Below are 24,064 nucleotides of genomic sequence, written 5' to 3' on the forward strand. Positions count from 1 at the left end.
CCGTTATTTCCAGCTCTGAAACTCTATCCTGCCGTTTTCACTCTCACACCCACCACCATTTGTTCTTTCTTCTCACGGTAATAGCTCTTTCTCTTCTGTGGTTGCACAGGCCAATCTGAGGAAGTTCATGGACCTCATCCAGCATAATCAGGTGGACAAAGTGTCGAAAATGTTGGAGAGAGGCTTCGATCCCAACTACCATGACAGTGAGACTGGTGGTAAGGCAGCACACAAGTGCAAACACCAAACACATACCAACTTCATACCTCCGACTGATTATCAATGGAACACACCAGTTCCAAAAAACAAAGAGTACTGTAGTTAAATGGGACACAAAATGTATTTGTGTTTGTGCCTTAACATATGTTCTTCCTACACAACGTATCCTCATAGAACACAAATAAGATATCCTACGAATTAGCATCCTTCCAATAATATTTAGGCAATATCACACCAGAGGGTGTGCTTTCACATAATTTAAACACAACAGTGATGCGGTTAGAACCGAAGCCTTGTGTCAAGGTCTGCAAGCACCACTGAAGTGCTCAAATGATGTTAAAGCAGACCCTGGAGTGTAATATTGCGATTATACAAATATTATCAACAAAATAAAAATGTATTATCAAAATGTATTCATGTTCTGGGGCAATTAGTTCTCAAAATAAAAGGCTTTTTTGCGACTGTTATCTTCGTTTCAGGAGAAAACAGAGTCTCACTAATAACTGGAAACACGTCAGTAGAATCCTATGTGAAATAAAACCTAGTTTACCACTCCAGCGAGTAGGTCGAGTCTTAGTAACAACCTGCAGACACATTCTCTAGTCCCTGTTGAGTCCGCTGGCCAACTTGTGCTTATACTTTGAGGAGATTGTGGGGTTTCCCCAAACTAAATAAATACCACAGATATAAACAGCTCCCTGTCATAACACAGCTAATGGAGGATGCCAGAGGATGACGAACATTTCCAATAAGTCAAGAGCCAGGTAAAGTCCAAAAGTCAAAATAAGTAAAAAAATGAGAGATAATTTCCAAAATTCACAACATGTTGTTATCTAAAGGAAATAGTTTGCTTCTTGATGTCGTTTAGCCTTTCAAAAAGATTTTACTGCGGTCAATCACTTAGCCTATATTTCCCATCATGCCTAGTTCTGGAGTGAGTAGTTTTTAGTTTGCAGTTTATTTAGCTTTTTTATGTTCATACACACAAATGTCACTCTTTGTCAGTGTTGATGATGTATCTGTTCAAAACATGTTGGTTTGTGCTGGTTATTGTCATCTTTGTGTTAGTTTATAGTTTACACCATTAGTGAGTTGACCATTACGTTTTATTTGGTCTGAATATTAATTTAGGGAGTTCCAATTCTGTCATGACAGGATATAGATGTTGGTTGACGTTCATAAATGAAGTAATTATTCTAGTGATGAGGAACGTGTGCTGTCATGCATATTTGTGCTCAGTCTAAATGTTCAGATTGCTTGGTCAGAACAACTTGTTGTATCCTTAACATAAAGTCATGTAACTAACATAAAGTTCCATCAGAAAATCCCAGAGGAAAGTCTGTTGTTTTATGATCCAGTCACGACCTCAACCAGCCTCCATACAAATCGTTCTTTCCCGCGTCTTTGTTTTCTCTCACATGATTGTCACATGATTGTAATCTTCACAATACATGGGTTATGCACGAATTAATGGCTCACGACCACATGAGATATGTTCAAGTTTGAGTGCATTACTTCCATTGGGAAAACATACGAACAGTTGATGATAATAGCTCGTCCTGCACCAGGGTGTTCTCCTCTAGAATCACAAAAGCTGAAATTTTGGAGAGAGAGTGAGATATTCATCAAATTCCTCTGTGTCCTGATCCCAGTTAGACCATCAATAATCCCAACAGATGTCGTCCATAATTCTGAGGATTCTAAGTCTGGCCCCTGCCCCCTCTCTGCACAGATGCATGTATAGAAAGACTTCCACAGTCTGTAGGTCAACAAGTAATGAGAGACAAATGGCTGTCATCTCCACAGCTGAGGCAGCAATGCTTCCGGAGAGCATGGCTGCAACAAAGTGTTGATTATCTCAGCTAGTCTGAATTAATTTAGTCCTATTCTTGTGCCAATTGTCCTTGTTAATTTCTCTCATATTTAGTCAACCTCTTCCTGTTTTTTGCCTCCGTGCCAGCGACAGCTGTTGGGGAGGCTTTAACATCTTCATTATCATCATCCGTTCATCCTGTTCTCAAGAACAGGATATAGAGATAGGATACGGGATATTTCAAGAATGCCTTCAGGGAATTTCTTCAAATTTGGCACAAACATTCACTTGGACTCAACGATGAACTGATTAGATTTTGGTTGTCTAGTTAGTTTTAGTCAAAATTCCATTGACTAAAAGGCTGGGCATTTCAGCTATAGTCAAAGCAAACTATTGACATTATAGTCTTTTCTGGCATAATATTATATTGAACTGAAGTCAAAACCAATAATTTATTTCATTTTATTCAAACACTTTGCAAACACATCACTATCTGATTTAAGAAAAACAAATAAAGGTTGAATGATCAAGACAGCAGCTTTGCAGAAAGTGTCTGGTCTCGTGGTTTGATGGTAACATCCAGTTTGGAGTCAGATGTCTTGCTTTCTTCCAGGCCCTGATGTTGTCCCTGCTAACTCTGACTTACTTTAAAGTAAATTACTCCAAGTCTCAGACTAAGGCCCATTTCACACAGCACGTGTCATCAGCAGCGCGTCAGCAGCAGCAAACATGTTTTTTTTTTTTTTTTTGTCTTTTTTGTTATTCTTTCATGTTATTGTGAAGGAAAGCAACACAGGAAGTAATCCTAGTTCTTTAAGAAATGATTCATTACTAATATAAAATGGGAAGGTGTGTTAGTTTTAATATAATTTCAACTAGGATTTTCAAAAGATTAATTTTTAAAATCTTGATTAATTGCTTAATTTCAATAGTTAATGACATGTTTACAATGCCATTATTTTGCATTTCAAAACAGCTTTGAAGTCCATTATGTCAAGGTAGAGCAAGTCTTATCAGATTGTCTTAATTGGGAATCTAATGACAGCATTTGCTGACTGATTTTGTCTGATTTGTGCTCAGTTTCCACTTGTTTAGCAGCGCTGTAGTTAACTCTTTGATTTAGCTCCATCCACAGCTCTGTGTTGAAATAGAGCTTTGTTGTCTTTGGCGTTGCGGTTTCTCACTGACATCATTCTGATTACCTGCAGCTGTGGGCTCAGCTCATAGGTGGCAGCAATTTCAAGACTGTTTAGGGACCCCAATCTGTACAATAGGTGAAAATAACTGCATAAAACCTGCATGTTTTTTACTTCACACTGCATGGGACTAGCATTAAGTGGGCATGTCTGTAAAGGGGACACTCATGGGTATCCACAGAATCCACTTTCGAGAGTTATTTCCCCCCCTTTCCTGAGAAGCTAACATGCCATGGTTAGTATCACTGGATTCCTCAGTCATCAAGTTTTACATGATACAAGGATCATCACTTTGGCTTTAAAATTTGGTACAGCCTCTTAAAGACAAGAATGTCAGTCAGGATTGCTCGCGATTTCAATTTTTTTTTTTAACAAGTTATGTACGGACGTAATCGCATCGTGATTAATGTGTTGACACTGACAGCCTTAATTTTAACACATTTTTATAATATCCCTTGTTTACCTTTAATAGCTTACATCCTCTTTCAACCTGCCTCACATAGTTCCACTTCACTTTGTTGTCCCATCATTATCCAGACCGCTTTTATATGAGCACAAAAACATGCCTGAACATTCTGTTTTATGAGGCAACTGGTAAGAAAGATGGACGTCTTCCCCCTGATGATTTCTTTCCCGTATAACTGGCAATAATATCCAGTGTTAACGACAAGAACAGCAAATTAGGTCAAGTGTATGAGTGAGTGGACCATGTGCATGTTTGGAGATAATAAGCTATTATTCTTGCAGGCTTGCAGTGTCCCGAGATGTTGGACTCTCTGCTTACAAGCCGACCTAGAAGGACTCATAACTATTATCCTAGCTTTGCGCTGCACAGAACACCTGCTCTTATGGAACATTTGTGAGCTGTGTTGAGAACACATTGGCATTAGGACACAGCTCATTACTCCGGGCGCCGGTAGCCCCCCAGTGTGGTGTGTGTAAAAACATCGAGCCAAGTCTTTGGCTACAATAACCTTCTTTACTTAGAATGGAACAGGCTGCCTGAACACACACATTCCTCTCAGGCATACCTGGTACACAGCTCGCATGCTCACACCTGAAGGACAGTCAGTACAAAGATACTCCTTCACTGCTGCCCAGAGGCCAACACACTCCTCTCCTTTAGCTGGCTATTTGCTATATTTTGAACTTGTGCGCGTCAGTGTTATTTAGCAGTGCTTTTACAACTGGCAGCAAAGCCATACAGCTATCTCTGTTCGAACACAGTTTAACACTGTGGCACAATAAACAAGGGCTGGAATTTTAACAGGCTGTGGACTCCCTCTGTGTAGTCTTGGAGCCATCTAAGTTACAGAACATCTTTAGATAGCTGCTTTTTAAACAAACTCCACTGAGCAGGCCTCTCTCTGAAATTACATTAAGACACAACTAGTCTGAAACAGCAAATGGGTTTTGAGGGAAATGTAATTCCAAGCAAATTACCTTTTCTTTTCACATAATCAGAAAATGTTGATAGTGATTGTACTTGGCAGGTTGCAAAAATGTTGATATTGAACGTCTTAGTGTTAACTGATAATGTCTTTCAGATTTTTTCCACCAAAATAGGCAGTCTAACAAAACAGTATCCACTTGTGGTGATCACAGCATGATTTTTGATCACGTTCTTTATTAACATTTAACGAAAATCATGGTATTTCCCTACACTAAAAGGTGAAGTGTGTAAAATTTATGGGGATTTAGTGGCATCTAATGGCAAGCAGCTGAAACTTCTCCTGGTTAGAAATCCATCAGTGTTCATTGATCAGGAGGTTTTTACTGTGAGCCAAATTATCCACAACAAACAGACCAGATCATTTAAACCAGTAAAAACCACTGAATAAAGCAGTTACAAATCAGTGTAACTCTGGTGCTGCTCATTGCAAATTGGCTTCCTTACAATGGTGGCTGATGCAAAAACAAGAGCCAGTGTTTTAATCAGCTAAAACTCCTGGCTAGAAATCCTGGTAACACTCTCTATGACGACTACATCTATAATGCATTATGACGGCATTCATAGTGAATTATAATGCATTCATGATGCTTTATGAATACACTCATAAACACACATAATGCTTACTGATGCACTATATCAATAGTCATAAACCATTATAGATTTGACTTATAATGATTTTTAAGTGGCAAGGATCTTATGGATGCTCTTGACTTGTTATAAACCAGAGGTTGAATGCTGAAGCTTATAATACATTATGAATATTTATACTCACTTATTCACACATCAACAATTAACTTTTGTAAGGACTCATAGTGTGGTTTAACAATTCATGTTGTATCATAAGTTATCATTGTATGTGTTAAGTAAAGTGAGGTACAATTAGATGCATTTATAAATATTTATGCTTCATCATAATGTTTCATTGCAGGTGTTAAGTAAAGTGTAATCATTTCCATGCATTTATAAGAATATATGCCACATCATAAGTGATTATTGGGTATCATACATGAGAATACTTTGAAAATGCATTTAAAAGACTGAGGTCTGACAATGTGTCAGAGAGGTTTTAGCCAAAGAGTGGAGATCTTGTGGTGTCAGAGGTGGACAGAAACTGTTGCAGCCCTTGAAGTCTGCAATGACTATGCTATATGCTGCAGCTAGCTAGCTAGCTAACAACTGTCCCCATACCAAACAGGCTGTGAAGAGCATCCATTAGACCCTTGCCACTTATAAATCAGTCAAATCTATATTGGTTTCTGACTATTGATATAGTGTATTAGTAAGCATTATGTGTGTTTGTAAGAGTATTCATAAAGCATTACGAATGCATTATAATTCACTATGAATGCCGTCATAATGCATAATAGATGTGGTCTTCCTAGAATTACAAAGGAAATTTTAGTTTACTTTAATAAAAAAAACACTGATGCCAAAATCAGCGCAAAAAAAAAAAAAACAGAATCTGTAAAAAGTGACACAGTGATGCAACTATCTGGCAAATAGCCCATTACTGTTAAAATACAGACCACATAGATTACTCTGTTATGCACTAGCTAGGGAAAACTCTGTGCACAGCATTTGACATTCCGTCTATACGGCGAGTAGTGGACCTCGCAGAAAGGGGCACCTGTTTCATGGAGGCAATGATACCCTTCCATTGACTTTATATTCTTTGCATGTAGCGACAGCTGCACTGCAGATAAGACACACCGGCTTTGCATTCATGAAACCAGGTAAGATGAACTCATACTTGTCTCTCCATTCTTCAGTGAATATCTTATTTTCACTGTCAACTTCCTTCTAACTTCACTCTGCTCACAGCGCAATATCATACCTCCAGCATGCGAACAATTTTTTAAAAAATGCTACGTTGTATGTGAGGAGTGGGGTCACCAATACCAAGAAATAATTCTGGAAAGTGAAACTCATCAAGTGAAATTCATGATTTAATTTCATAATGGGCCTATCCATGTTATTTTTATCCACTCTGCATATCCTACACATGCATGGCCTATAAGGCAGTCTGTCGCAAATTTCAGTGGCATTTAAAACAAAAAAATCAATTTCTTAAATTAGCCTTTGATTATGCTCTGGCCTGTCATCTAATTGTTTAAAAAAATAACTAAGCCTGAGGCCAAACTTACTTGCCTACCGCTTTTCTAAGGTAACAATAAAACAAGATATCCCCCTTAATCCTACATACTGTACCTTTAATCAAACTGTATTTGTTGCCTAAAACTAAAACAAAAGTCCTTGTTATTACATCTTTTCTTGTTTTATTTTCTAATGAAAATGTAAGTGAAATCATGACCTTTACCTAACCAAATAAGCTTTCATCGCCTAAACCTGGAACAGGAGTCTTGAAGCGGGTCTGAAGTTCTGGTGTCAAAGTCCTGCACTTCCTTCCCAACTACTACCTTCCAAAGCTTACATGGTTCATAAATGTAGTGTTTCGTCACTTGAAAGAATGTGTCTGATCGGAAGGTTGGCGGTTCGATACCTGGCTTCTCCAGTCAACATGTTGAGGTATCCTTTGGCAAGATACTGAACCCCAAATTGCTCCAGATGGCTGTTCCATCAGTGTGTGAGTGTGTGTGAATGGTTAAATGCTGAGTAGCAGGTGGCATCTTGTACGGTAGCACTTGGCCAGCAGTGCATGAATGTGTGTGTGAATGGGTGAATTTGACTCATAGTGTGAAAGCGCTTTGAGTGGTCAAAATGACTAGAAAAGTGCTATACAAGTGCAGGTCCATTCCACCCCATGAAAACGTCAACCTTTCTTCTTTAAACGTTCTGTCTTTATAAAAAACAACAGAAATCATGCTTTCTGAAAAGGATCCTCTCTGTGATGAGAGAATGGATCATCTTTCTTGGATTTCAAAATGACTTTTAGCACTCATCTGAAGGAGCCTGTATTTAAAAGTTCATTACAATCATTTGCAGAGCTGATTCACCTGAGTATTAAGGTTGACAATAATGTTTATTTACGATAATTTAATGAATATGTCAAGGGTATCTGAGTGGTGCAGCTGCTCTTATCACAGCCAGCACTGAGTGGACAGAGATTGGCCAAAAAAAAGGGGAAAAAAATGTCTGTTGAGGCCAATAAAGGTGAAGCTGAAAGGAGAATGCATTATTAAGCAGAGAATTGAGGTTATCTTAATGGGCTTTGAGAGCTATTGTTAAATGAATGCCTTATTGCCAAAGGGAAGAGTCTCTGCAGATTAGGACTCTTGTTACTCAGCTCTTACCAGCTATTGATTTCAGCTGTCCGGCAAAAGCTCTCCTTTGTGATTAAGAAAATAAAATACAAACACTCCTCTTCCTCCCACTGCACACAGTCAGCACAGCTGGAGAAATTAACGCTCATTTTCATCCCTTCAGGGGAAGCCGCTCGTTGCCATTCATACTGGTACGATGTGAGCAATGGCTGCCACACATTTGAAAGTTGCCCGAGCTAATCTGTCACAACAAACACAGAGAAGTCATTTCCTTTACTTAATGTTGAGTTTCATCCCTGTTTTACTGTTTTTTCTCCCAACATCCCCAACAAAGAGCTTTTCACATGAAAGCATTACAACGTACTAACGTAGAAATTTAATCCATCACTCAAGTGTCAAGATACAAACCACAAGGAGCTTTATCTGACTGGAACAACCTGCAGTATTTAACAGAAACATGTTGATTGCTTGCATACTAACTGCAAAAACTGTTCTCTAAAAATACTCATTAGTACACTGAAATCAGGACACATCAGTTGTCTCTGTCTTGTTTTGAGGACCTCATTTAGATAGACATTAGCAATGATGTCTTAATCACAGCAAAGGTTTTTTTTATCACTCCAATTAGTTGTGACAGACAACTGACATGCTTTTATCAGCCTAGTTAATGTCAGTGCAAATGAGGTAAAAATCAACCTGAACAGTGACATGCTTTGAAAGAAAATCTGTGAAATCCTAAATATAGAGCAGAAGGGTGTGTTGATGTTGGGTGGACCACAGCTTTGTCTTGAGGCTAACCTCATTCACATTCACTCTGTTTTTGGAGCAGTTTATTTTGACTCTGTCAGGTGATTACAGCATCATTTAAACTTGAATGCAGACCACGTGGACTGTGGTGTTAGTCAGAGGTGGGAATGTAATGTGGGCTAACTGCAGGAAAGGACCTAAAAGGCAGTCAAATTATATTTGAAAATTCGGTTTGACAAAATGAACCAAGCACAAACTGCAGCAATATGTATGTCTGACCAACGCGTTCTCACCCCAACTTGTCCCATGGTGCCGCTCTGTCACCTTCCACATCTACTCATGTGATTTTAGGTATCCTCCTGCATCAGCTGTTCACTCTGCAGGATGCCTTTACGTTGATGTCAACAAATGCACATGGTGGGATTACGTCATGGTTGGATGATGCAGCCGTTACCGTTGTAGTACCAAAGTACATGTTATGAGATGAAGCAGCTTGGTTCTTATGTTTAACAGCAGATCTGTCATGATGATTAGGATTAGGCAAAAAAATCTCAAATGTTTATGGTTAGGCAAAAGAGGCATAAGGTAGAGTTTTGAAAAAAACATATACACTCATTCACACCGGAAGAAACTCTGGACCCCTGCATGAAAGTCAGTTGTTTGTGGGACCCATTGCCCTCCGCAACTGCCCTTTGAGTGCACTCGCACTCCTTACATCACACGGCTACCACCAGCATTATTACTTTGCGCTGCCCTTAACCATTTCATGTGCACTTAACCAATTCTGTCCAGGCGTGTTCTCAAGTGACGCCACTCATGCATGTTGCATGTGGATGCACCCTGTACCATTCGGCCATCAACCAGAGTATAATAACAACACCACTGGTTCTGTATGAGTGTGTTCTCATCTGATGCAGTCCAGCTGCATTCCGGTTGGAATGTCTGGAATTTGGCATATGGCTCGGGCTGTAAAGAAAAGTAAAGTAAAGAAAATCTTGGCTGGCTGAAGTTGGGAGAAAAAAATCTGCGCGTTATCTTTAGATTTTCGAAATCTTCACAGGTCACTGAGTGCACGCTACCTGGTGTCCATGTGTATGTCCACAGAGTGTTGACTCTATGTTAAGGCAAGTGGAATGCCTCGAGTGCAGATAAGATCTCCAATGTAATTTTGTGTGCAAGTAAACTGTGCACTGGAATGCTTTTCCACCTGAGCTGCATGCACAAGTCCGTCTCACCATTAAGCGTTGAACTGACTGAACTGACTGAACTGACTTACCATTTTTAGAAGCTAACGTTAGCTGTCCTGCTGCTCTAACAAGAGTTCGGATGTGATTATATCCCTTCCAGAAGCTTTGTAATCCAGTCTTGAACTACACAGTCTGTTTGGAGACTTAAGCTGCTTTCATACCTGTAGTTGGGTTCATTTGGTGTTTGTCCTCCTGCATCATCAGGACCCATTTGGGGAAATCAAATCAGGTCACTGGCAGAAGTTCATGCAGCAGCACTTTAGTGTTTATGTTGTTTGGTTTCACAAAGAGCTCAAAGAGAAATAAGTGATTGTAAGCAGTAGGATATTATTAGAAAAATATTTGCGAACTTAGATTTATTTTCTCAAATTTATTCTTTTGTGAAGAAATATGTTCAAGATAATGTCATTGTTAAATAAAAATGTTTAAAAATAAAACTTAATGTAAAATGTTATATCTAAATGTTATATGTTAAATCTGCATGTTAAATAATAAATCTAAATGTTAAATGTTATATCTAAACATTATATGTTAAATCTTAAATCTAAATGTTATATGTTGAATCTAAATCTTAAATCTAAATGTTATATGTTAAATCTAAATCTTAAATCTAAATGTAATATGTTAAATCTTAATCCTGATTCTTGAATCTTAATGTTAAATCTAAATCTTAAACCTTGATGTCATGATTCTAGTATTTCCTCATGGCAAAAGTTTCTCACCTAAGCCAGGAGTGAAGCACAGTAGAACCACAGTGTTAGAACTTGTTTCTCAATTTAAATTTTCTCATTTCAAAACCGAAATCCGTCGGTTGGATTGACAGCTTTCGCACATGCCCAAATGAACCATTCTTACCATTCTTACTGTACAGCTGTCATTTCCAGTGGGAAAAAAGACACTTTGGTTGCCTACAGCCTTGACAAAGTAACACCAGTGATTGTCCGACTAATGAGAATTTGGTTGACAAAAGTATTCCGAGAGGAAAGGAAAATTCAAAATAATATCCTTTCTTTTTCCAGCCTATGTCTCCCAGACATAAGTGAGCAAAATTTAACACCAATGTGAGACTTTGACCATTTTCTCAAACTTCTGAAGTTCAGATCCTGAGAAACAGCCTTCCTCTTGTCTCAACCTGATGGGTAAAAACTTCAGAAAGACGCATGGTTTCCTGGTTTTACTTTGTGACCTTCAGGTGCTATATCTGCTCATTAATTGTCTGAATCATGTGACTTGAACTCTACTTTACCTGTAACAGTTCAGTGTGAATTTAAACCAGGCACATAGAGGAATGCAAGCAGACTTTTCCCCAGTGCTTTGTACCTAACAAAAAAAAAAACGTGTCATCACACTCTCAGCGTCAGCCCCTGGAGTTATGTGCACACTGCTGTGACATGAGGGAAATCTAATCACTGTTTTAGTCATAGCGTGTTTGTGACACCCTGTTAGAAACAAACAAAAGAATACTTCTTTAGCTCTTATCAAAATACAACACTTCTCTTGAATTATTAAAAGCAGCAAACCTGCTGGATATATTTGAATTACTAACATGTCGGAGTTTTGCTGGGTAGGTTTCTTAATCTTTACCTGTCCTCAAACACAGACAGATGCATTCATAAACAATACTCTGTGTCTCACTTCTTTTTTTCCAGAGAGCCCGCTGACCTTTGCAGCTCACATGGAGAATGTGGTGGAGTTGATCAAAGTGCTAAAGAACGGAGGAGCTCACCTGGACTTCAGAGCCAAAGACGGCATGACTGCCCTCCACAAAGCTGCACGCTCCAAGAACCACATCACACTCACGGTAAAGGAGCATGATTGCTTCCATCCTGCTCTCCTCTGTTTTCCTCTTTTCACACATGCCTACATGTGCGTTGCTGGAAGTGCTGCAATGCAAGCCAGACAATTTCCACATCATGCTTGGCAATCTTTTTGCTACATGAGCAGCATCAGATTTTGATGCGTACAGACCTGTCAGGAAGAGATGATAAGGAGGATACTGTTCGAGTAAAGTGAAGGCTTAAGATGGGAGGAGATGAAACTTGTGCTGTCAGTCCTCTCTGAGGAGCTGAGACAAGCGGCATCACTTTTATCTTTTAAATCTATCTTACAGTGCACTTTTATAAACGCATCATTTCATAAATGCAGTTCTCTTTTTTGTTTCAGATTCAATTACTGTTTTAAGCTTCTATCAGCTTTGATATTTTAATCAGTTGTAATTTGCCATTTGTGTCATATTAAAGCACTTTGTACTATTTGTTTTAATAAGAATTTTAGATTATCTGTTATTATGATAATGAAGATGATGGATATTATTATGGAATTTCCATTGAAGAGAGAATGTTTTTAGCCTGGTAAAACCACCCTGATGACATGAGCTAAACATTCTGTCTCTGCATCAGTCTGGACTTTCAGTGGGCGGGAGTACTTGCCTTGAAAGACAAATGTCCTCAGTCAATCCTGACATTAGTACTAGCCTCTACTCCACAAACATGTTGTCAATCAGACAGTAACAGTCTAAAAAAATACAGTTGAAGTTAAATAATGATGTTTATATTAACTCTTTGTATGTGTTGTGTTCCTTGTTGACAACAAGCCCCATGAGGTTTTCATGACACTGGCATATGCAGCATATTTCACAGTTTCTCATTCAGCAGCCAGCGGCCTCTTGCCCCAGCTTTGGAGACTCTCCTGTCTGCTCCTCCAGTTGATAAATCAAGTTTTTGCCAAATCCAGTTGCAAGATCTGCAAAAAACATCTTTTCCCCTGAGAATCTCTGCAAGTGCATCCTCTTGTTCTTGTTTAATTGTTGTTATTAACTCCTTTTGACTGATTGGGATTGGGAATATTTAGCTTATAGAATGATTTGATCCTTTGTTTTATGTCAGCTGTCACACAGGCATTTTTCAATTTTTATGCACAGTAATGCAGAGTGCAACTTCTGTGAACACTCCTTCACTCAGAAAACACCAAACACCATAAAGAAAACATAGTATGAGACTTTTTATTAATGTTATTCACAGAAGTTATGAGCACTTCTTTCATATCAGTTCAGTCCCACATTTTGCCTTCAGCTTTAGCTCACAGTGTTTCTCCGCCCTGCTCTGAGGAGAGAGGAGCGCAGTGCAGAACTTACTACAACCTCACTAACCACTACAGTATGCAACTCTGCACGCAAAAAGCCAACATGCTTTATGTATTAATGACTGTGATCTGCTCAAAACATGTGAGGACAACAAAAATGAACACTCAAGGAAAGACAGTTTATTTAAGTTACTTAGACAGGCTACACCGTGCAGCTGTATTATCTAGAAAAATAAGGGTCAGGACTGGTATTGGCAGATACTCAACATTAAATGACTCAGATCAAGATTCAGCAGAAAAAAATGATCAGGATACCCCTATTATTTTTGTAATAACTTCACTTATTGTTGTATTTACTCTATCAACGTTGAAAGGTAGCGCTTGTTGATTCAGGAGCAGGCCACCATTAGTGTAGACTGCATTTTATGTCATCACCTACAACACAGTCCCTGATTGGCTGTTTATGTTGTCAACTACTGTGCTGATCCCTGATTGGTTCAGGTTGAATTTTCATTTCTGGAAAGTGTTTGGGGCCAGCGAGTCCATACTTATAGAGAGAGCAAATAAAGGGTGTTGAGCTTATGTCATCAGTTTGATCCTACCAGGCGACGAATTTTATTTGCCATAACTTACAAATCTAAAATCTACTAGCTTGATGACCCACCGTGCTTAACCCTTTGAGACCTGGAGGGACATCACTTTCATTGTTTTTCAGATGCCTTTCACAAGTGTTTAACCCTTTGAACCCTGAGCAAAATGGTGCAATTTCTTTCAAAAGATGAGAAGACGCAATGAGCAACCTGGTAAGAAATGCTCCACTAACTAAAAGAAAGTAGTAGATTGAGAAAATTATTTTTTCAAAAAAGCAAGGGAAAATTGTCTTGGGTGGCCAGTTGGTAGAGCGATTGCTACATGTACACAGGCTATGTCCTTGCCACAGCAGTGTCAGGTTCAGTTCTGGCCTTGACCCTTTGCTGCATGTCATCCCCTTTCTATGCCCCATTCACACTTAAGCTGTCCTATCAAATAAAGGCAAAAAGCCCCCAAATAACCTTTAAAAAACTAGGGAAAAACTATATGCAGAATTATGATAATTACATGTTTAAAATTATGCTACATAATTATTTTATTTCTAAGCACTTTTTCCAAGTCCATTTTTGTTTTTTTGTTTTTTTTGACATTTTATTTCTTTATTTTAATTTTCTTTTCTATTTTATGTTATTTTAATTCATTTTAATCAATTTAATTAGTTTAAACAAGTATAAAATTAGTTTAATTAGATCATTTTAAATGAAATTAAATTTTGAATTCTGAATTTAATGGTTTTCATTTTTTGCTAATTTTTGGATCTTTTGTTGCTCCCTACCTTCTTGAAAGAAACCAAGCCAATTTGCTCAGTGTATAATGGGTTAATTGTTCATATATCCCCTTTCTGTATGTTGTTGACCCCTCACACACATGTACACGCATACCCCGCCCCCTCAGACCCTGCTGGAGTTGGGAGCTTCGCCTGACTACAAGGACAGCCGTGGTCTGACTCCTCTGTATCACAGTGTGGTGGTGGGAGGAGACCCGGGCTGCTGCGAGCTCCTGCTGAACCACCACGCCTCCGTCTGCTGCCAGGACGAGAATGGCTGGCATGAAGTTCATCAGGTAAACACACACACAAACACACTACTAGATTCAGCAGACACACACACACACACACACACACACACACACAAACACACGAGTGCAGACAGCTTTGTGTCTGTTGGGTTGTTTGGGACAGCTGGTATTGGAAAAGCATTACTAAAGCACACACAGACACACAGCCGTCCCTGGCTGTGGGCGACTGTCTTGGCAGCTGTTACCCGTTGAAGTAGATAAAGCCATTTAAGGAGAGCCACCATGCAGCGGTGACAAACTATGAGCAGTGTCATGGTGTAGTGCGTGTATGTGCATGCGTTCCTTTTGTTTTCAGGCCATCAGCTTTATCAGATTGCTTGCATCTCTCTCCCTGTCGAGTTGCAAAATCTCTGCCTTTACCCATCTGTCCCATTTCAGACACGATAACAATAAGCTGTCAGGCAGAATTTTAAACGTCAGAATGGCTGCTGCTAGCTCAGTTCAAGGTTGTATTCATTAATTCCTAAATCCTGGAATTTACATCACATCCTTCTCATCCAACACTGATTTATAGAAATAAAATCCAAAAATAACAATTGAAGAAACATTAAAATTCATGACTTCATTTATAACCTCTTGTTTTACTGTTAAATCCTCGGTTATTCCAGCCAGCCTTCAAGCTCTTCTGAATAAAATCAGTTTTACTTGTTTTAGCATCATATCAAAGGATGCTGCATATTAAAGACAGAAAACACATGCCGAATTTCAGCATTAAAACTTAAGTTTTTTGAACAAGAATCAAAAGGACAGAACATTATTCAACAACAGTTTAAGACAATATTTTAATGTTGTTAGTCATTTTTGAAGCAACAAGGAGGGAGTCCACAGCCATGCAAGAGGCTCTGTGAAGCATAGCTACTTTGAGTTAGATGCTAATGTTAGCATGCTAACATGCCCACGATTAAGCAGTTATCTACTAGTTGGAAGCTTGGCGGTTAAATCCATTGATCCTAAGTGTCCTTGGCAACTTGTATGGTTGCCTCGGCCGCCAGTGTATTAATGGACTAACGGTGCTTTTGCTGCAAATTGCTTGACATTGATGCTAAGACTAGAAAAGTGCTATGTAAATGACTCCTGGCTAACATCATAGCCAGGACTTGTAAAAAATGGAAAAATAAAGTTTCTGACGTGCCTTTAAACATCATTTTTTAAAGCAGGATTTGCATTTTGCTTCAAAAATTAGATGTTTTTTTTGTGATAACTAATGCCTTCGCTGTTTGCTAGTTGCATTTGCTCCAATGGCACCCACATTTGGTGTGAATACAAAAGAATATATATATATATATATATGTGTGTGTGTATGTATAAGTCACACCCCAGCCACCCCTCTCCTTTGATAAATAAAGTACAGTCCTTTAGGGGTTTTGGGTCAGGTGCAGGTAACACCTTTAAGGGGAAACTGTCTTCAACTCAACACCAGCACGGAAGCTCAGTTAAGTCCTGATGTGGAGAGCGGTGCAGCAAAAAACATTTCAACCACCTAAAAAAAATCTATATCAGTTTTAACTGTTCACTATATTTGAAAATTGTCTCCTCTTTAGCTTCCACAACAGCTTATGGAGGCAGTGATAGAGCAGCAGCTCCGACGTTCAATGGAGTCTGGTGTTTTTGATATAACTGCTTCAAATCACCATCAGTAAGGGCTGTCTGACAGCAAGGTAAAGCTGTGAAAATATTCTAAATATAGGTTTTACTTAAACTAATATTGATTTTTTTAGGTGGCTTAAAACTAGTAAAGGCAGAGTTTGTTCAGCGCCGTTTGATCATATGTACATGACGTGCTGATTTTCTACCTGTAAGTTATTGGAAATGAACATTGTGATTGGGTTTATATACTGGTTAATCAGATCGAATTAAATACACAGGGGATAACTACATAGACAACTGCTTAAACTAACACAGAGAAATCCAAATACTCTTGGATCCTCTTGAGCTCTTGGTTTGGTAACTCAAAGACAAAGAGAGAGCAAATAGCAACATGATAAAACAATGTAAACTAAGTGCTGCGAATAAAAGGTAACTGAACACATGGTAATGGTGTGGGTGACTGTGTGAATCATTGAGCCTTTTGTGTGGCTGTAGGCACGGCCATCACACACTGCAGAAGTGAGATTTATGGCATGGTAAAGGAGAGATCACTACAGTCTACAGGATCCAGTCTCTAAAAATTGTCAATGTTGATGGCAACCTAAATACTATAGTTGTTGAGATATTTTCAGTCAAGTTTATAGTGGTGGAGCAGAAATAAATCCCTAGATCTGGAAACTGCAGTGAAAAGGTTCAGTTCAGTATAAAAACAGAATGACAAAGTGACATATTCAATATGTTGTAGATGTGCTCAGATTTAAGGAGAATGGTATCATCTCTGCCACTTACCTATCTAGAGCAATAAAAACAGACCTCGCAAGTCAAAACAAATCCAGCATCCAAATACATTCTGCTCAGTATTTTACCTGGCTGTGCAAATTCCTCATTATGTAACACAACTCCATTCCTCTGCTCACTTGATAATAAAATACTTTTTACTGTAATCTGCTTTGGTTGATAAGCAGACATTTGGGTTTTTGTCTTTCGTCCACACACCTCTCCATCTATAAAATTGCTACAGTGTGAAAAGGCCATTTCAAAATAATCCCCCTCCTGCTGAACACCTCACCAGCATCTGTCACCATAACCCCAAACATTCATGTCATTTACAGAGGAGATTGGTTCATGAAAGCAAAAGCGTCCTGCTCTGCCTCTGACTGTCTTTTTACACACTGTCTTGATGAATTCAATTTTGCAATCATATGTTTCTTTAAGCTTCCCCTCTACACACACTCATCTATCCACCCATGGTTTAACAACTGGGTTCAAACTGAGGGTACAGCTGCTCCTCAGCTCCTCTGCAGCACACTGACATCTAGTGTTAGCGACCTGTCACTGCAACCACTGTCTCGTGGAGATGTCACAGGCTTTGTTTGACAGTGAACTACTGTGTGTGTGTGTGTGTGTGTGTGTGTGTGTGTGTGTGTGCAGGCTTGTCGTCATGGCCATGTGCAGCACCTGGAGCATCTGCTGTTCTATGGAGCAGACATGAGCGCCCAGAATGCCTCGGGAAACACCGCTCTACACATCTGTGCCCTATACAACCAGGTGAGCTGTGTGTGTGTGTGTGTGTGTGTGTGTGTGTGTGTGTGTGTGTGTGTGTGTGTGTGTGTGTGTGTGTAGGTTTCTGTACTTGATGAGAACAGATAAGTGTGTTAGTGTGTCATGTGAATGAGAGCATATAGCACTATTGGATTGACCTGGTACTATTTTAAGAAAGTTAAGGCAGTTCTATCAAATCTGTTGTAAAAAGTTGGAGAAATGTAGAGTAACATACTGCCCAGTATGGATCCCGTGAAAGGTAGAACATGCACAGTATGGAGATAAAACTGAAACTATATTCTGATGTGCAATTAAATATTCACTGATGAAATTGGAAAACCATATAAGGAAAAAGCAGTGGATTAGGTGAGACAGGAATGTCTATGCTGATTAAGCCTTAAGGCAGAATTCTCATTCAAAAAATAATTTTCAGGTGATATCAAGACATCAGCATTTAAATTGTCTCCCTCTCTGAGTGGTCCAAGATTTACGCTGACCTTTTTTTTGGCCAGATTTGATTTCTTTTTCCATGATTGGCTTCTTAGTTGTTTTATATAACTGTATATTTTTTAATTGTTACTCTCTGCCATGTGTTTTTTAATATTTTCAACCAACAATTGTCATTCTGATGTCTTCAAATACCACCACTTTTGCAGTGATTTTGGTGTAAGATCCCAATGCCAAAATCCACCTTTCAAGGCTGTATGACACGCCACTGGGTTGTGTCAGCTGAGAAAGCGACCACCCACAACCATTTGCAGTATTATGATATGTCATTGGATGGCTGGACAGCATCTGTTACAGCAACATGATATGCAGTTGGGCAGTGTCATTTGAAAATGTGACCGCACAGAACCTGTCGCATCCACATGATACACCACTGTGCAGCATCAAGTAGAAAAGCTGCTGGTAACAACGCAATATATGTAGCATGAAGGTCCCTATAGGGCAAGCAAGAGTGACAGTGGATGAGTCCAACCAACCTAGGACTTCCATGTGGTAGACTGTTTTTGCTTCCGGTCTAAATGTTTTTTTCTACACGTGTCAGCATATGTGTTTGTTGACGTCCCTGTGTTGGTTTCCATGTGCTTTTGTTGACATCCTGGTAGCAGCATCCCAGAACATAAAAAGCAGATGCAGAAGGATACCTAGAGTATAATATGTAGACACAGAATTCCACTGCAAAGTGGCAACATGTAATGACTTTTCACCACTGGGATGTAAGGACATGAATGTATGTGTTGGTTTTTAATGAATATGCAGCCGCAACCACAACATGTTCTCATCCCAACTCATCACTCTGTCACTGACCCTCAGTGTCGACTTATCACGTTTTAGGTATCCTTCTGTGTCAGCTGTTTACACTCCAGGATGCTGTTACAGCGATGTCAATGAATGCACACGGTGGAATGAAGCAGCACAGACCCTTATGTTTACACAACAGCACAGACTGTCACAATAGTTGGAATTAGGCAAGAAAGCCACGGCGGTTAGGTTTAGGCAAAATAGACACATGGTAAGGTGTAGAAAAAACCACACACATCCACACCTCCAGTCTCCCGCACAAAAGTCAGTTGTTTGCAGGATCCATTCATCTCCCCACCTGCCCTGCCTATAAGAACACTTGAGCTTCTTATGTTACATGGTTACTGGCAGTATTATTATCTGAGGCTGTCCTTCAGCGTTTCACGTGCATGCAACTGGTTCTGTCAAAACCATGTTTTCAAGTGACGATGGCCGTGCGCATTGCCTGATGCCAACCAGCTGTCCACCAACGTATGATTACAACACCACTGGTTTTGTCAGAGTGTGTTGTCATCTGACGCTGTCCAGCTGTGTTTCTCTTGGTTGCGGAAGGTGGCTTTTGGCGTCACACTTGTACGCTGAAAGCACTGAGAAAGTGCTGCTATTTGAGTTTGGAGTGAAAACGTGTTGGCAGCCAACCCCAGCTGGCACTCAACATCAATACACATTGAACTCTTACATCAGACAGTGTTAAATTTTGGTAGGAATAAAATCGTTTAATATTTTAAATGTCTAACTGGAATAGAACAATGTGTGGACATTAACATTATGACTTTTTGCAGATTTTTTGGTATTGTTTTCCATACCAACCAACAAAATATCAATGTCTTTTGTCACTGGTGTTCTTCCTGGAGTTGATGTTGACCTTAAATGTTGTCCTGATTGAGATCTTGGTCAGCCACTGTCACAAACTAAATAGAACCAAATACCAATGTCTAATAGCGCTGGTTTACAGCTGGGACGTTACTAGGACCATTTCCTTATTGACACACCTGATTCAGTTTAAGGAGGAGTCAATGCAGACTCAAAATAATGTACTTTTTTCAAATGTATCTTGTGTATGGATCTTTGTTCCTTGTCTCCCATGGGATGTGTTGTTTGCAGTTACCCTTGCATATTATTTATCACGCTACGTATGTGATGCTTTAATGCAGGTTGCTTGCAGCTTGAGGAATCCTCAGAGGTATAACCACACCGCCAAGTCACTGTCTACCTCTAATTGCACTAAATAGTTCAATTATGTGACTTTTCCCTGACACAGCCTTGGGTAATAGTTACTGTACTTTCTGATATTAATGTGGAAAGTAAACATCTAATGTGATATGTGAATTCATATCAAAGAGTTTTTTGTCATATACCATACATGAAGATTATTTTCTTACATTTCTGATTGGTCTCTGAACCCAAACCCCGTCAGCTTCCACCAGCCATCTTAGGATCCATGTGGTTCAACTTTACTTTGATGTGTCCCTTTTTCTAGATTCTTGAATTTTATTTTTCTTAAAATATAATGCTAGCGAAACTGTATGTTTTCTGTGCCTCCCTTATCATTAACACATAAACTGTAGTTTAACCCTTTAAACTTTCAACCCTACTAGGCAAATTGGTTTGATTTTCTTTCAAAACATGGGTAGAAGGCAATGAGCTATTTTTCAGGGTTTTTTTTTTTTCATGTCTCACTCTATTTTGCAGTTTTGGGACATTTCTCTCCAATTTGCTCTTTGCCTTTTCTCCCATGTTTTGAAAGAAATCAAACCAATTTGCTATGGTTTTTGAGGTTTAAACAGCTTTATAGGTATCTGAATGCAGCATGAGAAAAACTGATGTCAATCGAGGTTTCAAAGGGTTCATTTTGTCCCTCATACACTGTCCTGCTGTCCCAAATAATGTGAAAATAAAATAACAATTAATGTAAAAAATTAAAACAAAACAAGAATTATGGTGGTCAGCTGATAGCCATGGACAGAAAGTTGGAGAGTGTTGACAGACAGACTAACACATTGTTTATTTTGGTCTTTTCACAGGATCACTGGCAATAAGAAAATATAGAAAATGTAACTTCAGCTTTATCCCTTATCTGAATAGATAAACCATTACAAAGACCAACTGACTTAAAGCTGTCAGTATAGACTCTAGGTAAAGGTCAGCATTAGCCTATAGGCCTTGTTTTCACAGCCAATCATTTGAGACCATTTACTACAATGCCCTCGGAGCATGGCCAGTAAAGCAGAGAACAGCTTAGAATCAAGAACAGCCCAGTGGTGTATTTGAATTCCAGCAAGCCTTTAGTTCCACTTAAGGAAGATGACTCTTTCTCTCTTTCTCTGCGCTTTGACCTTTACGAAATGGCCTTTACACTACCTTCTCTCCATTTGTTGGTTGTATAGAGTGTTTTTGTTGAATGTTATAGGTGTGAAATGCTGCTATTGTGTCAGTGCATGGAGCTAAATATTTTTCTTACAGGCAACAAATCCCATGAAAAGACCAAAACACAATGTGTTAGCCTGTCTCTCAATACTTTGAATCTTTGCCTGTGGCTCTCAGCTCAAAGCCCACTTGTTCCTGCTAATGACATGAACCAATAAAACAAATATATTGTTAGATTTTTTTAAAAAGCCTCAGTAATCTTCATGATCGCTGTAGTTTTTATTGGAAAGACAGGAGGAAGTAGTGCATTTGTGGGGGACTATTGTCAGTGACAGATTAATCCCAATTTGAAATTAGATGGCAAAAAACAACAATTAAAAAAAAGAGCAAAGAGCAAGCAAACATTACAGCTTTTGTCAATGATTGTGTGTAAGATACTAACACTAAAAGCCACCATTCCTGGCGACAGACAGATGCAGCTTTTCGCGATGTCATGATATGCGGCTGGTTGGCCTTGTGTCACCTGGCTCATCAGTATGATACGCAGATGGGTGGTGTCAGTTGCTTATGTGGCCTGACGGAACCTGTCGCAGCCAATTGATACAGGGCGTCAGGGTGAAACACCGCCAGTAATGACATAATATCAGGAGTGCATAAGTCCTTATTGGGCAGGTGGGGGGAGCAGCCGATGGATCCAGCAAACCCTGGACTTTCACCCAGAGCCCACTGTTTGCTTCTCATATAAATGTAAAGTCAAACCAGGGTTTTTTTCTCTAAACTTAACCACATGCATCAGTTGCCTAAAACCACTATGTGCTTTTGTTGACAAGCGTTGGTTTTAGCATCCCAGAACATTAACAGCAGACGCAGAAGGATACTCAGTGCGTAATATGTAGAAGCCAATGTCCACCGACAAAGCAGCAATATGTGAAAAATTGGGATAAGAATGTGTTGCGGGTGCCATTCATGTTTACATCTCACAGTCCCGAGCACAAGCCTCTTGCTCTTGAGTAGATGTATGCTTACTCTTGTGCTTTGATGCAGTTGGCGCGTGTAGTTTGATAGAAAATAGAGAACAGCTACAAAACTGCTCACAACAAGGGCTGTGGATTATCTTGGGTAACCGGGTCATTATTTCTGGAAGGAGACATTGGTGTTGAGTTTTTCAAATCAATTGTGTTTTTGTATTTTGAGCACCACAAGCTGAGTGCCATTATATTAGAGATAAGACATTTCTATGGCCGATATCTTCAACACTGAGCAACTCACACCAAAACTATCTCAGCTGATAAATAGCTCTACAGGGAAGAGGAAAAATATGAATCTTTGTCCAATAGCTTTTGGGGCATCTGTGGCTCAGAGGTAGAGTGGATCATCCTCTAATTGGATGTTTGGTGGTTTGGTCCACAGCTCTTCAAGTCAACATGTAGAAAAATTGCTGTCCCATCAGTGTGTAAGTGTGCGCGAGTGTCTAAAAACTGAGTAGCAGGTGGCACCTTGTACAGTAAATGGTAAATGGACTGTACTTGTATAACACTTTTCTAGTCTTATTGACCACTCAAAGCACTTTCACACTACATTGTCACATTCACCCATTCACACACTACGCATGAGACTCTTATCATAACCCACAACATCGTCATAGAGTGCATTTAATAATTTCACACCTATTGTTATTGTAATATGACATGCGTCTGTTTCCATTATTGCTGTGTCTCTCTCCCCCTCTCCTCACCTCTCTCTTTCTCTTTCCTTTTTGTCATGATTTTATCTCATTTGTTATTTACAACATCTATTGCACGTCTGTCCGTCCTGGAAGAGGGATCCCTCATCATCCTCTACCGCTCTTCCTGAGGTTTCTTCCTTTTTTTTACAGGGGTTCTTTTTCGGGAGTTTTTCCTTGGGTGATGTGAGGGTCTGAGGGATGACGTACACTGTAAAGCCCTCTGAGGCAAACCATGTTTTGTGATAATGGGCTCCATAAATAAAATTGGTCAAAATGACTAGAAAAATGCTACACAAGTGCAGGTCTATTAACCATTTTACAGCAATGCAGCTCTATTGCACAGAGAACTGAGATATGTTGATCTGAACACACACAATACTTGTTATTAGATACATTCACTGTTGGTTTCAGTCTTGTATAGGATTTGTTGATGATAATAAAAAATCCAAAAGATCGTTGTTTATCTTTTCACCCTTTGACACAAGTTTCATTGTGCTGCATGAAGATGGCTTTTACTAGCATTTAAACCTCTTAAAGTTAACAAAATTGGTTTGATTTCTTTCAAAAACACAAGAAAATCCAAAATAAGCAACTTGGCAAGAAATGTCATTTAACAAATAGTAAAAAAATGACTAGGTAATGATCTGAAAATTATCTGGGGAGGGAATATTAGATTTTTTTTTAAAAAGACAGAAAAATATGCATATATATACTTGAAGTCATATTCTGTTTTATTGGTGTGGGTTTTTTTTCTAACCGTTCCTACCTTTCTTTCTTTTAAAAATATACTTTTTTCGGACTAATTTCTTGCTGTTTTTTTGGGCCATTTTTTGTTGACTTGCTTGTCACCCTCTTTCCATGTTTTTGAAAGAAATCAGGCCAATTTGCTCAG

At 39.1% G+C, this 24,064-nt stretch overlaps 1 protein-coding gene across 5 annotated transcripts in view; it reads left to right on the forward strand.

Annotated features, from left to right (window-relative positions):
- Window positions 1-24,064, forward strand: part of LOC121942216 (SH3 and multiple ankyrin repeat domains protein 2-like) — a 337,093-nt gene that overhangs the window by 119,286 nt on the left and 193,743 nt on the right. For all 5 annotated transcript variants that reach the window (XM_088081324.1, XM_088081305.1, XM_088081308.1 and 2 more), the window contains 4 exons: window positions 110-218; window positions 11,546-11,697; window positions 14,463-14,630; window positions 17,664-17,780. In XM_088081324.1, coding sequence (XP_087937450.1) covers window positions 110-218; window positions 11,546-11,697; window positions 14,463-14,630; window positions 17,664-17,780 — 546 coding nt within the window. The remainder of the gene's footprint in view (window positions 1-109; window positions 219-11,545; window positions 11,698-14,462; window positions 14,631-17,663; window positions 17,781-24,064) is intronic.

The sequence above is a fragment of the Plectropomus leopardus genome, chromosome 1 (genome assembly GCF_026936395.1).
Source record: "Plectropomus leopardus strain MGB_pleo_1.0 chromosome 1, ASM2693639v1, whole genome shotgun sequence".
Lineage (NCBI taxonomy): Eukaryota > Metazoa > Chordata > Actinopteri > Perciformes > Serranidae > Plectropomus > Plectropomus leopardus.